The sequence below is a fragment of the Rhamphochromis longiceps genome, linkage group LG5 (assembly GCF_057381845.1).
Source record: "Rhamphochromis longiceps isolate RC_006_pf linkage group LG5, R_longiceps_female_GT1.1, whole genome shotgun sequence".
NCBI classification, from domain to species: domain Eukaryota; kingdom Metazoa; phylum Chordata; class Actinopteri; order Cichliformes; family Cichlidae; genus Rhamphochromis; species Rhamphochromis longiceps.
The window spans coordinates 8691595-8704631 of NC_140561.1; the positions used below are offsets into that span (position 1 = coordinate 8691595).

A 13037-nucleotide genomic window follows, 5' to 3' on the forward strand; every position below is an offset into this window, starting at 1 on the left:
TACCGGAGTATTTTTGCTGGCCATGCATGGCTGCATTTCAGCAGGATAGTGCACCATGCACACCAACATGACTTCATCATGAGTCTGTTGTACTCAAATGCCCTCCACAGTCACATGATCTCAATCCCATGGAACACCTTCGCGATGTGGTGGAACAGGAAGTCAAGGACATGCAGCTACTGGATGATGCTGGCATGTAAATCTCTGAGGAATGTTTCTAGCACTTTCTGCGGCACAAAGAATTATTCGACGCGACTGGGAGGTTCCCGGGAAAAATGTGTTTGCTGTTCTTTTTGAACAATCTGCTGGATAAATGAATCAAATTTCGGTTTTTATTTAACCACTTGCTTCTCATGCCATCCAAATATGGTGATAGAAAATATCGTCACTTTGGTGACATCAAGGACTGGGCAGCTAGCATTTAGCTGCTAGCTGATTCATGTCTGCTGGAAGACATTGTAATTTACCTGAGCTGACCTTAAAAAGGAACGAGACCTTTCAGTGAGACAATAATCTTGAACGCACTAGCAATTCTACCAAGAGATGCCCTCGAATGAAGAATGAAGGCTCGTGAAAAGCTCACTTTGAAGTCCCATTGAACCGTTGTACATTTAATACATTTAATAAAATCCCTCAAATATCTGATTTTGCATAGAAGAGTGAAAAACTTCACCTTTTATACAAAAGTCCTGCACAAAATAGTTATTCTTGCTAAAATGCCAAAGCAATACTTGTTTCTGAGCACACTGCTGTACTTATATTACCTTTACTGTATCCATATGTACTGTTTGAGTACAGGGGTGTACAGAGGTTGGTGTTCTTATTTCTATATATTACCTTGTATATATCCATGATGAAATGGATGCTGTCAGCACAAACACTGTTGACTTGGATTTGATGGAGCAGTAAATCAGTCCTCATCACTTTCTTTAAAGTGAGACTTTTTAACGAGTCAGTGTAGAGATAAACAGAGATAAACAGCAGAACTTCACCAGCAGACATGTGTGATGTGCTTTAGATCGCTTTCACTGTATCTAATGACATAAATAAATAAAGACAGTAAGGCAGCATTAACAGCAGGTCTTTTTGACTTGACAGGAAAAACAGATGAAACAAATTAGAATAAATTGTCCATGAAGCAGCTCAGCGACGGTGCTCATTATGTTGTTTATAGCCGCTTGTCCTGTTTGACATGCCAAAATGTCTGTTGTGGAGGTCCAGCCCTGGCATTGTCATTAACTGAGGAGCAGCCTTAATTCAGGTTTTTGAATATGACCATTATGTTCCTGCTGTAGTGTGTCAGAATGAACGGCCTCATTTCATCATATATATGTTGTCTCTATAACAGGGGTGGTTCAAAATGTAAATGTGAAAAATTGAAATGTAAACTCTATGAAAAAGGAAGTAAAATCAAACTCCCCAAAGTGCAATGTTAAATCCACTACAATTAGCAGAGAACAAAACCACACTATTCTATTTTAAATATGCACTAATGCTTCTTTGCACTAATCACAGATTGTATTTAAAAAGCTCATTAAAGACTGTTAATAAGGGCCATTTCCTCTTTTTCAGAACTATGGAGTCGTCAGTCCACAGGAGGCCCCTGCTGCCGTCAAAGAAAATGGCTCTCCTGTAAGTATCTTTGATGAGGAGCAAAGGGACAGTACATGTGTGTGTGTGTGTGTGTGTGTGTGTGTCCACAGTGAGAAACCCTAGCGATTTGTCCACTGATTTCCTCTCTTCTTGCGTTGAACTTTCATATCCTGTTGAATGACTGTAGAAATGAATAATGTTACACGAGGCAGCTGTTTGCAGGACCACATTCAGATATCTTCACGTGTTTCTTTGTAATATAGTCTGTTGATTCCAACATTTACATTCTACCAGCAGTGATAGCTGTTTTTTCTTGATGCTCATTATATTTCTGTCCAAGTCAAAGTCCTGAAAATGCTAAACTTAGAGTTTTGCTTGATGTTTTAAATATGTGGCCAAGTACTAAAACAACTGCTCAAGGCTGTATGACCAATCAGCATGTCTCACTTGATGTGATGAAACGAAACATTAGAGTACATTAATAGAACTAACAGTTGTGTTCATCGTCCCCTTGTCTTTACAAGCCCTGCAAGCATATTGTGCAATCTTTTTGTTCATTGGTGTGAAAAATGTGATCAGTGTACTAGTGACGAATTTTCTGGCTCTTATTTTGAAAGTTCAGTTGTTGCTAATCGGTTACCACTGACACATCCCATCTCGCGCTTTCTTACCGGTGTGGCTACAGCTAGCAACTTTAAGTTCTGCTCTGAAAATCTAATTGCTGGAGTACCTGCAGCAGGTGCAGCGGCGTTGCAGAGCAGAACAAGGACTGCTGTTGCCAACTGTCATTCAAGACAGTGGAGCTGATTTTTGTTGTTATGCACAGTCCACTATGATGAGACTTACTGGTTTATTAGGCGCAAAGTTACAAAGAATGTACTTCTATGGGAAATCATTACAAGATCAGCTGTTAGTGAAGTTTTTTTTTATAACGCAGAGAAAGCAAATTGTTGCTGCACACATCAGCATTGTCAGTGGCTTGTATTATTACCAACAGCTGATAAAAAGAGTTTTGTTGACCAGGGCATGTGGTGCACAGAAACTCTGATAACAGTTAACAGATTTCAGATCTTTGATTTAGATCCCAGGAGGCCGAGACCCCCCAAGGCTGGCAGAGCGGTACACGTTGTGTCCGAGCATGTTTTTGCTGTTAGCTTCGTCTATTTGTGTATAACTGCTCTCTAATGACTGTGCTGCAGGTAAAAGCCAGCACCCAGGGGAGAGAGTCTGTTGTGTCCCCGCTGACCATCACTGCTGAGAACGTTACCTCAGCAACCACGACACAAGTTACCAAGGTAACACTTCATGAGTTCCTATGGTTACAGTTTGATGGCCGAAGCATTAGGTCAGCGCCATCACATCTTTGTCTGCGTTACCCGTCCTTATAGATGCATTGGAGTGGAAGATCAAATAGATTTTATTTTCCTAACTTCTTAACTTCTTAATTAATAACAGGAAACTGTAATTAATATGTTAACAATATATTTTGATAAGGTGATCGACTCTGATAGGCTTTACATGAATACTAATAATACAAATCATTATTCCCTGCAGCTCTATTAGGACTGAATTACTGTTAGACAACATGATTCAGTGTGTTTCTACGTTATCAAGACTTTTAGTGCATAAAGACACATTTAGTTTTACAGGACACCAGTTTCATATCACTTAACAGTTAAAAAAGTCTCACACTAAATAAACTGAATGGATCTGTGTAAATTGGAAGGAGGACATGGATAAAATAGACTACAATAACAACACACTGCTGCTTTTTCTTGTGTGTCATTTTATATGATTCATTAAATTTCATTCTTTCTTTATTCAACAGACTGTGAAAGGAGGCTACTCAGAGACCAGGATCGAGAAGAGGATTATAATCACAGGAGATGATGATGTGGACCAACATCAGGTGAGAGACACTGTTCACAGAAACCCTCGCAAAGCAATGTTCGGATGAGAGGGTTACGACACACGCGTTGATGGTTTTTATGTCCCCAGGCACTTGCCATGGCAATCCAAGAGGCAAAGCAGCAGCATCCTGACATGCTGGTGACAAAAGCAGTAGTTATCAGGGAAACAGAGTCGCCCACTGAGGAGCTACAACAGAAAGCAGAGGTAAATATCTCTTGTTACAAGAACTCTGTACTTTTTAAGGATTACTTCAAGCACTTGACAGGCACAGAGCCTATGCTTAGACTCAAGGTTTTTTGTTGGAAAGTTAACCAAATGATTACAAAACACAGAACAAGTACAGAGGGCCACCTAGGTGCAAAGCTAATCCAAAGAAATGCAAAACAATTATAAACAGTTGGGAAATGACTGCCGAGAGAAATAAAGCAACTAGACATCAAAATGAGATACAAAATAACTACAAAGGAGATAACAGATGATTACAGAGGGATGCCAAATGACAATAACTATATATTAAAAAATTATTGTAAAGATGTAACTGGACTATAGAAGGATGAAAAATGACCTTAAAGAAATGCCAAGTACCTACATAATAATGCAACTACAGATTCAGACCAAATGACCAAGAAGATACAAAGTGGTTTAGACTTGCCAGAGATGCACACACATTACAAAGGAGAAATGAAAACAAAATGATGCAAAACTGTTCCAAATTACTATAGAGAATGAAAAATATGCACAAAAAGATATACAAAGACATAAATTGACTGCTAAATGACGTGCATAATAACCATGAGTAACATAGGGATGCAAAATGTCAACCAACAGAAAGAAAGATATTACATACAGATACAAAACATCTAACTATACAATAAATATTAATTGAGAAGAAAAGAGTAATAAACCCGATGCCTACAAAAGATGCAGAACATTATCAAACAAATGGAACTAGAATAGATACAAAAAGAAAGCAAAATAGCTAAAATGAGATGAAAATGTACCTCCAGCCTCTTCCAGGAATCACTGTTATCACCTCTGAGTATGTTAACCCTCAGATGATGGAATCTCAGCTTTTCTGGCTCAGCAAACAGGTCAGAGTACTGAGTCCTAAAACAGATAAGGATTAGAGATTCAAACCAGATCAGCTCCACATCCAGTTGGACTGTTATTTGCCAGTTCATCCTGTCTGGGTCTGTTTGGATCTCTTCATAGTGGGTTATTCGGTCCCAACATGATCTGTATTCCTTATGGAAAATGGCCCATCCTCCGAAAACTATACTAAAATATTGCCTGTCCTGTTTTTTATTTTATTTTTTGTTGTTAAATTTGATACTATTATTTAACTCTTGGTATTTATGGCTGTGCTATACAGATAGGAGGCATCATCTATCAGTGAAGGCTGATATTAGATGAAGTTGTAAATGGTTATACTGGGGAACACTAAAGTAGATTATTTTCTGTCAAACTCATAGATTATTTCTGCCATGACTGGATAAAAATACTTAATAAATGCTATGGTGAATCTTGGTATTGTAGCGCCATTGATAATGGTGTTCTTTCTCTACTCACATGGACTGAGGGTGATTGAACTCAGAGCTGATTGAAGTAACACTGATCGGCTGTTCTGGAACCAAAAAAGTCAGTTTGTAAAACGTTCTCCGTGGAAAAAGGGCTCAGCTCTCTGTGGGATGTAGTAAGATACAAAACCATTATAAAGACATCTTAAATGAACAAAAAGGAGAGACGAATCCTACAAAGATGCAAAATTAGTGTATTAATGTAGAGTGACTACACATGGCACAAAAAAATGAGAAGAAAGAGAAGAAAAACAGATTTATACATGCTCACGAGCACGAAACATCTTTTTATGTATGTGTTGTCATGTGGTTGCAGTCCTGATTGAACATGGTGGCTCCTGAGACGGGGGACAGGAGAGGATCCTCCAGCTGTGTGTCTCCAGCCCCGCCCTGCAGTATGCCACCAACCCGATAAGAGGACTTTCTACCCCACTGTGTACACACCAACACGACAACAGACTGCGTTCCACGAAGCAGTAGACCTCCACTCCTTTCCCTTTAGACGTACCAACTGTGACTGGCCTCTGATCTGACCCGGCTTCCCATCCCGTACCGGCCGATCCCAGCCCTCCACCCTCTAGTGGAAAGAGGAAAAATCTTCGATTGGAAGATTTCTCACATTTCTTCCATATTATTTAATGTAACATGTTTTGGCTCGTTTGAACCAGTGAGGTGTCACCTCTCACAGTTTGTGTTTAAGGGTCACACGTCTACCCCGTGCTGCTGTTATTATTAGAGAAAAGGAGGGGTGGGAGAAAGTATGGGGACAATGCTGGTAGCATGGGTAGGGATGGGGAGGTGCCAAGTGGCAAGAGCCAGCCTTTTTTGCTTGTTGGCCATCTCCTAGCCATGCCACCTTCAGTATAATCAACTGCTGTCTTATTAGCTTTTTACATTTTTATCTATAGAGGATCTAATTTATGTTCAGTGTTTGCTTGTTTATGAAATATGTATAATATCAGAAGATTATAATCTGCATGATTCAATTAAAAATAGCAGGGGGAATGAAAACAAAACAAAAATACACACATGAATATGTCCGCCTTTGGAAGCCCGGAGAAGTGGGAATGAGGACCGTTGAGAAAGTGTAAAATACATGAGGCCAATGAATGGTGGACAGACTGTACTAACTATTCAGAGGACAGCTGAAACTGGTCCCAGTCTTCAACACACAAGCATCACTGTCCTCGTCCAGCTTCACTGTTATTGTTTTGCTGTCAGCTCACCACCAACACAAAGAGATGCTGGTCACAGTTTTAGGGTTTTCAGAGGAAATTTTAAATATAAATAATATTCTATTTGTGATATATATTTACTTCTTTTTTCCTTACTTGCTTTACTGACTTCCATTGGGAAACAGAGTTTGTTTGACACTCTTGTGTTTTTGGACATTTCAGCCTTTATGTGTGAACATGCTGTAAATTCTCCCTGACAGAGCTGTAACCAACTGGCTCTAAACTTAGAGCTGGTTTTCCAGATTGTAAAGTTGGGCTGCAAAAAGCCAATGTTGACATCAAAGCCACCAGCTGTGATTTACTAATGTTGGCCACGTTTAAAGAGCTTAACAAGCCCAAACTACAAAATCGACGTTAGCAGTATCGTAATAACTGTGCATAAGCGGTAGCTGGGATATTTAAAAAATATTAATAGCGTTAGCGATGCACATATTATAACAGCATAAATATTCATGTAATTGCTCTTTTTTGTGTATTTGTACAGTTATAGTTAGACTTTTGTCATCTCTGTACTTTGTACTTTGACTTTCTTTTTTGCAAAAAAATCACTACTCTGACTTAACAGCTATGGTAAAATTTAAACACTAGCATTATTGCTATCATCATTAAATTGTCAAAAACTTTTTTTACTTATTGACATAATATTGCTATCAAGATAATTATGATATGGCGACATGACGACAGTCTTATCTGTCCAGTTTCACGTTTAGACATCTGTGATAATGAACTTGTTAGCATTTAAGCAAACAGCCAGATTAGCACGAATTAGCATTTATTTGTAGCTCTTTTTCTACCAAGCTAATAATTCAAATCCATTCCTTAATCGCTGTCGGCACTCTTATAGTGCTGGTATGATTTGTTTCTTTTTTTTTTTTTTTTCTTCAGGGATTTTGTTTTGCTGTAAAATTCTTCACTATGCTAACTTTGCTAACCTACCTGCAGGCTCATGTTTAGACGGTAGCAGCGCGAGGTTTTATTAAAAGCAGCGTAAACCATGCTGTAAAAAGGTGTAAGAGTGAACCAAAACAGTGAGCTGAAAGGGGCTAAAATGCTAAGGAAACTACAGAGTCAGTTTTTTTCTTTTGATTAGCTTGTTATGTAAAACCACTGATCATAGCAGCTCTTTAAATAGCGACTGGTTCTTGGATTGTGCGCATGTTTGCAGACACAGCCTGAAGAGTTCAAGACACAAGATTAACAAGGGTACTTTTTCTCTCTCATTTTTTTGTTTTGTTTTCAGGTTAACCTTTTGAAGTTGTGGTTTATGAGTTTGTATTTATAGGAGTGGTCGGCTCCTCCCTTTTTCACATCACAGACAAAGCGTATAGTATGTCATGCGTTAAGTGGCCTCCACCCACACAGCGTGCTGGTTGTCTCATATTGTATATCCGTCGATTCTGGGTGACCTTTAATACTATACTATGCATCAGCTATCAAACATACAAATCCCTCTAACGGAGCCCGACCCGTGTTAGCCTGTGTCCCCGCTGTCACTGTTAACTTTTCGTGCTACTGTTACCTGAAGCAGTGACGCGCACTGCTTGTGAGATTTGCAATAAGCAGACATTCTTCTTATTCTGTGTCCTCTAAAGGGAGAAAACTGTGAACTGTCGTGTGTATCAAAGCGTAACCAAAACCAACAACACGGAGTTGTAAAATGACATTCGAAGGAATCTTTCCAACACTTGTGACCATGGCTTTGTTGCCCTCTTCATCTAATCCTCCCTTTGCCCTGATTTGAACCTGTTGACCTGCTGTTGGTGGTGTCTGTGGAAAACAGGAGAAAACTGATGATTTGTATATTCCGTTTTGCTCTGTTTTATTTTACCTGGTCATATGACACTGGACTGTTGAGAAGGCACTTGCTTGCAATGATTTGCAGCACATGTACTGTAACCTGCTGGGGGGGAAAGCCTGTCTTTGCTGTAGGTCTGGACACACTACTGATGGAAAAGAACAACTGTAGGCATCGGGAGAGAAGCTGTGTAATGAGGTGGCGAGTTGGAGGATGGAGGACCTGTATTTATATATAAATATCTGTACTTCTGTGTATTAGCCTGTACACTTTGTAGAAACTGACAGGAGCAGAGATGTGTTTTTATGTGAGGGACGAGGCAGTAAGTAGAACCCGAAGGACAGCGGTGCAATAGAAATGTCACACGAATGGGTGCCTTATGTTAAGAGCCGCGGGAGCAATTATCAGTGCACGCCTGAAAGTGCTCTTAATCACCACGAGGCAGATGGAGGAACGACCTCTCCTCTCCACCCAAGGTGAAGAGGAGCTGTCTCGAAAGCGAATTACTGTCTTGTAAAGAATATGACTTTGAAGGCAGCGAGAAAAGGAGTCTCTCTGAATATGAAATGTTGGTCCTCAACGAGATGACGAACGTTTTTGGCCCCATTAACTTTAGAAAACCAGCACAGTATGGATCACGGATGTGAGTTTTTTTCCCTCTGTGAAGACCATCAAACTGCTCTGCTGTAAAGCCTCCACCTCCAAGTCTCCACTGCCTTTTGCTCTACATCCCCTTAGTGCTTGGTGGTGTGTATTTGCTGTATTTGCATTCAGTCTAAATGGAAAAAAACATACATGCATAAATAAATGTCTCAGTATGATTCAAACACTGTCTCTGATTCTGTAATGAAGGGAGAGGGATTTCTTTTTGAACTTGAGGAAATGTTTGTTTTGTTTTTCCCCTTCTGTTACTTGAATATTTCCATACATTTACAATTCAGCTTGTGAAATAAAGGGCTTCTTTTGTAACACCAGAGTAGTGAAGGATTCTTGCTGGAGTGAATATGATGGAAACAGCCTTGGTCTGTATTGCCATCTTGTGACCACGTTCGGTACATGCAGTAAAAGTGGGCTGCAGTGGGTTTCTGGGTGCTCTTAGTGCCACCTAGTGGATTTCTGAAACCAAAGAAGCATGCTCAACATTTTCACTGAACTTCAAAAATCACTTGGTACTTCACACAGAATACAATCACCTTATATTAGTCTGCGAAACACCTGCAGGATGTCTTCACATTGTTTACAAGTCACAATAGTTTCACCTTTGCTGGTACGGAAAGCCAATTATGTCAAAATTCTTCTTTTTTCTTTTCCCCACATACAGTCTCATTGCACAGATTGTTTTTTTCTAATTGCCCATGATGGGTAGATAACTATGGCTGTGTCCCAGTTTTATCATTTATTTATTTATTTTGCTCTGGCTTTTCCCATACCAGAGTCTGTCACTGCTGCTACAGAAATCCACTTATGTCTTAATTCACCCCCTTGATTTCTTTTTACCAGCTTTAATTTAGATTTATATCACCAGCTGGCATTTGCACATTTATAATAAGTTTCCATTGCAGGTCTTGATTAATCAGTACCGTATCACCCCAATAGAGCACGTTGCTGTCAGATTATCGGTGGCTCCTATGGTATTTAAAAGTAGGATGGGAGGTGGACCCTCCATCTTTCAGTGGTTTTTATACACGACTCTGCATTTAATTATTAGTTATTATTAGTCTCTGGCTCTTTTCTACAGCGTGTCTTTATCCTGTCTTCCTCCCCTAACGCCCAGCTGGTCACAACAGATGGCCGCCCCTCTGCTGGAGGTTTCCTGTTAAAAGGGAATTTTTCTTTCCCACTTTCATCAAGTGCTCGCGCATTACCGCTGTTTGATCGTTGGGGTTTTCAATGTATTATTGGAGGGTATTTACCTTCAATATTTAATATAAAGCAATTTGAGGAGACTTTTTTTGTTATTAAGGGCTAATATAATTAGAATTGGAATTGAAGCGACAATAACATGTTGGATGATGGGAATTGAAGGATCTAGGTCTGCACAGTTTACTCAAAATAAATAACGAATGAATAATGGATACCGCTTAGTATGCTGGCATTAGGTATTTTCTGTTCTGCAGCAGTTTGCCCTCTAGTGGTTGTTTTTGTGTATTTTTTTTACTCTGTAAGATCGAGCCAGAGGCAGTTTCACCTCCGTTAATCTGTTGCCATCCATGCCTTCACAAGCTGATAAACGGCATCATCTGTGAGTAATATTGTTTGTTATCACTGAGACAACTTGTGTGCATTATTATTTGTTGTGAAGGCGTGATATAGTTTGTAGTTAGAATTTAATTTGAATGCATGTATAACCTAAGCTAGTGAGGTTAAGCTAGCTCATATGTCATGTGGTTTCTTTAACGTTTTGATCATGAGTGTGATTTCATTTGATGTTTTATTCGGGCACTCACTAAGCAGATAAATATTGTGCTCATATTTTTGAATATGTGTTTGTTATACTGTATATTGAGGCAACATTTTTAATGGTTTATTTCTGGTTTTGTCAACAGTTTCACACTTTTTCCTTATTAAATCATCCAACTCAACACATTGGCCTGTTCCCTGGATTTTGATTAGGAGAGTGTTTAGCTGTCTGTATAGCTGAGTCTACGTTCACGAGGACAACGCTTAGTGAGGACAGAACACTTAGAGCTATGTCAGCGCTGCTAGAAGGTGAAATCAATTTATCCATGTAAAGTATGTCAAGAATAACTATTATGGAGTCCTCTACAAAATACATATTTATTTGTCACTGGTATTTGATTGGTGCAGTGGTTAGCAGGAAGGCTCAACAGTCAAGGTCACCTGGTGCCTTTGGGGACTCTGGCTTCCTCCTACAGTCCAAAGTCAGGTTAAGTGATGATTCTGTCCATATGTGTGGATATAAGAGTGTGTGATTGTGTGGTTGGCTGTCTCTCTCTGTTAGCCCTGCAATGCACTGATGTTGTTTGTGATGTTTCTGAGCTGGCATCCTTAATATTGGATAAGCAGCTAGAGGTAATGGATTGATAGTGTTTGATAATGCCTGAAAGAATTTCACAAATAAAGTAATTGCTATTCCTATTAGTGATATGTCTTATAAAGTGGGTAACACAAAACAGCAGAAGGCACAGCCTTGGCAACTGTGCAACACTGATATAAAAATATTTGAACTAGGAGGAAAAAATAAAATATTTCCAGCATGATTCAGTACATTCATCTATCCAGCTATTTTCACAGCTGCTGGTCCTTCCAGGGCGGCCTGAAACTAACATAAGACAGAATGGGGGTCTTACTCACCCTCCATTACTGGAATAAAAGCCCTAAAATCTGGTATGATCTAAGGCAGTGATACCTTTGTATTCATCACAGATACAGACAATATACGGAAGAATGCACACTGGACCTTTGATGGATCTGTTGTTGACACATCTCTGTAAACGAACAAGACTGGACGCTGAAAAATCCCAACTTTGGATTTCCATCCATGAAACATTTACACAATATTCTAATATTTAATCCACTGAAAGTTTTTTTCCCGATCTCTTTGCATATTAACTTTGTCTTTGATGTCTCCAGTTTTGAGATACTGTGTATTAATGCACCAAAGCTAGATATTGGACATGTTTGAAATCCTTCACTATGCACAAACCAGATAGTTGATGAATATGAATACTGGAGTACTTATTTATAAATCTCAAAAATTCATGTGACATATGGGACAATATCTGGAAAAATGTTGCTAATTTAGGTTTGCGTGCACTCACCTTCTCAGGAAGACCAGCAAAATCCTGTTTGGATAGGCTGACATCTAAAACACCCAGATTTAATGTGCTGCAATCGTTCAGTTGAACAATTTTGTATATTATACTATTTAAAGGGCCAGGGCCCAATTCACACATACAGTCTACAGTTTGTGTTTCTGGTTATTTCTCCACATGAGATATGAGGAGATATAAAGAGAAGAGGGTTTGGATGGCAGAATTCCTTCATCATTCTTGTTTTTAGACTGTTTGTCCGAGGATATATAAACACGCATTGCATGATCTCTGGACACTTTATTAGTTACACTTGCTAGTATCGAGTTAGACCCCCTTTTGCCTTTAGAACTGTCTTAATTCTTTGAACAACAAGTTGCTCGAAACATTCCTCAGAAATTTTGCTCCATCCTGACAGCATCACACAAATGCTGCAGATTTGTCATTTGTGTAATTGTTTTTGTTATTTATCAAAAACCTACATTTCTTTCTTCTTCCCCTCCTACCTAGACTGGTTAACATTACAGGGCTATCACAGTTACACATTCATTCATGGCTACACATTCAGCCTTATCACAGTCACCAGTTAAGCTACAGTCACACTAGGGAAAACAGTGGTTGGAGACCATGGCATGACTAAAATTACTGCTGTGCCATGGACACTTTCAGTCAGCTGCTGTCTTCAAAGCAACTTTGCTACGTAAAGACAGTGATGACAATAGGATGACTGACTGGTGTCAAGTTGTCAGTAACGTGTATTTAGATCGATTTGTGATAATATGATGATTAACTGTGATTAAATCATCAAAAATTGCAGGTCTCGGTGCCCATATATCTCAATGGGTTGAGCGATTGACCCATTTGCCAAAAGATTACTGCAGATTTGAATGTGCACACATCTCCTCCCTCCTTTCCTGTCTCTTCTACTGTCTTGTAAAAATTAATTCTAAATTATTACCCCGCCCCCAAAAAGAGAAAAAGTCCATCCAGAACCTCATGGATTTATAACAGAAATTCATTCACAAATGGCGATGTGATTGCTGCAGGACAAAGGCTTAACTGCAACCTTGCTTTCATATAAAACACAACCAGTTGAATTAAGCTCCATTGCAAAGAGACATGTAGCAGTTGGAGTCGGTCTGAGTCAATTCAA

The 13037-nt window shown here is 39.3% G+C and overlaps 1 protein-coding gene and 1 long non-coding RNA gene across 3 annotated transcripts in view; both read left to right on the forward strand.

Moving 5' to 3' along the window:
- LOC146669184 (band 4.1-like protein 1) overlaps positions 1 to 8846 on the forward strand; it is a 95467-nt gene extending 86621 nt beyond the window's left edge. For both annotated transcript variants that reach the window (XM_085405637.1, XM_085405638.1), the window contains 5 exons: positions 1573 to 1632; positions 2793 to 2888; positions 3422 to 3502; positions 3592 to 3708; positions 5398 to 8846. In XM_085405637.1, coding sequence (XP_085261763.1) covers positions 1573 to 1632; positions 2793 to 2888; positions 3422 to 3502; positions 3592 to 3708; positions 5398 to 5403 — 360 coding nt within the window. In that variant the 3' untranslated portion in view covers positions 5404 to 8846. The remainder of the gene's footprint in view (positions 1 to 1572; positions 1633 to 2792; positions 2889 to 3421; positions 3503 to 3591; positions 3709 to 5397) is intronic.
- LOC146669182 (uncharacterized) overlaps positions 1 to 13037 on the forward strand; it is a 448771-nt gene that overhangs the window by 143420 nt on the left and 292314 nt on the right. The window lies entirely within an intron of this gene.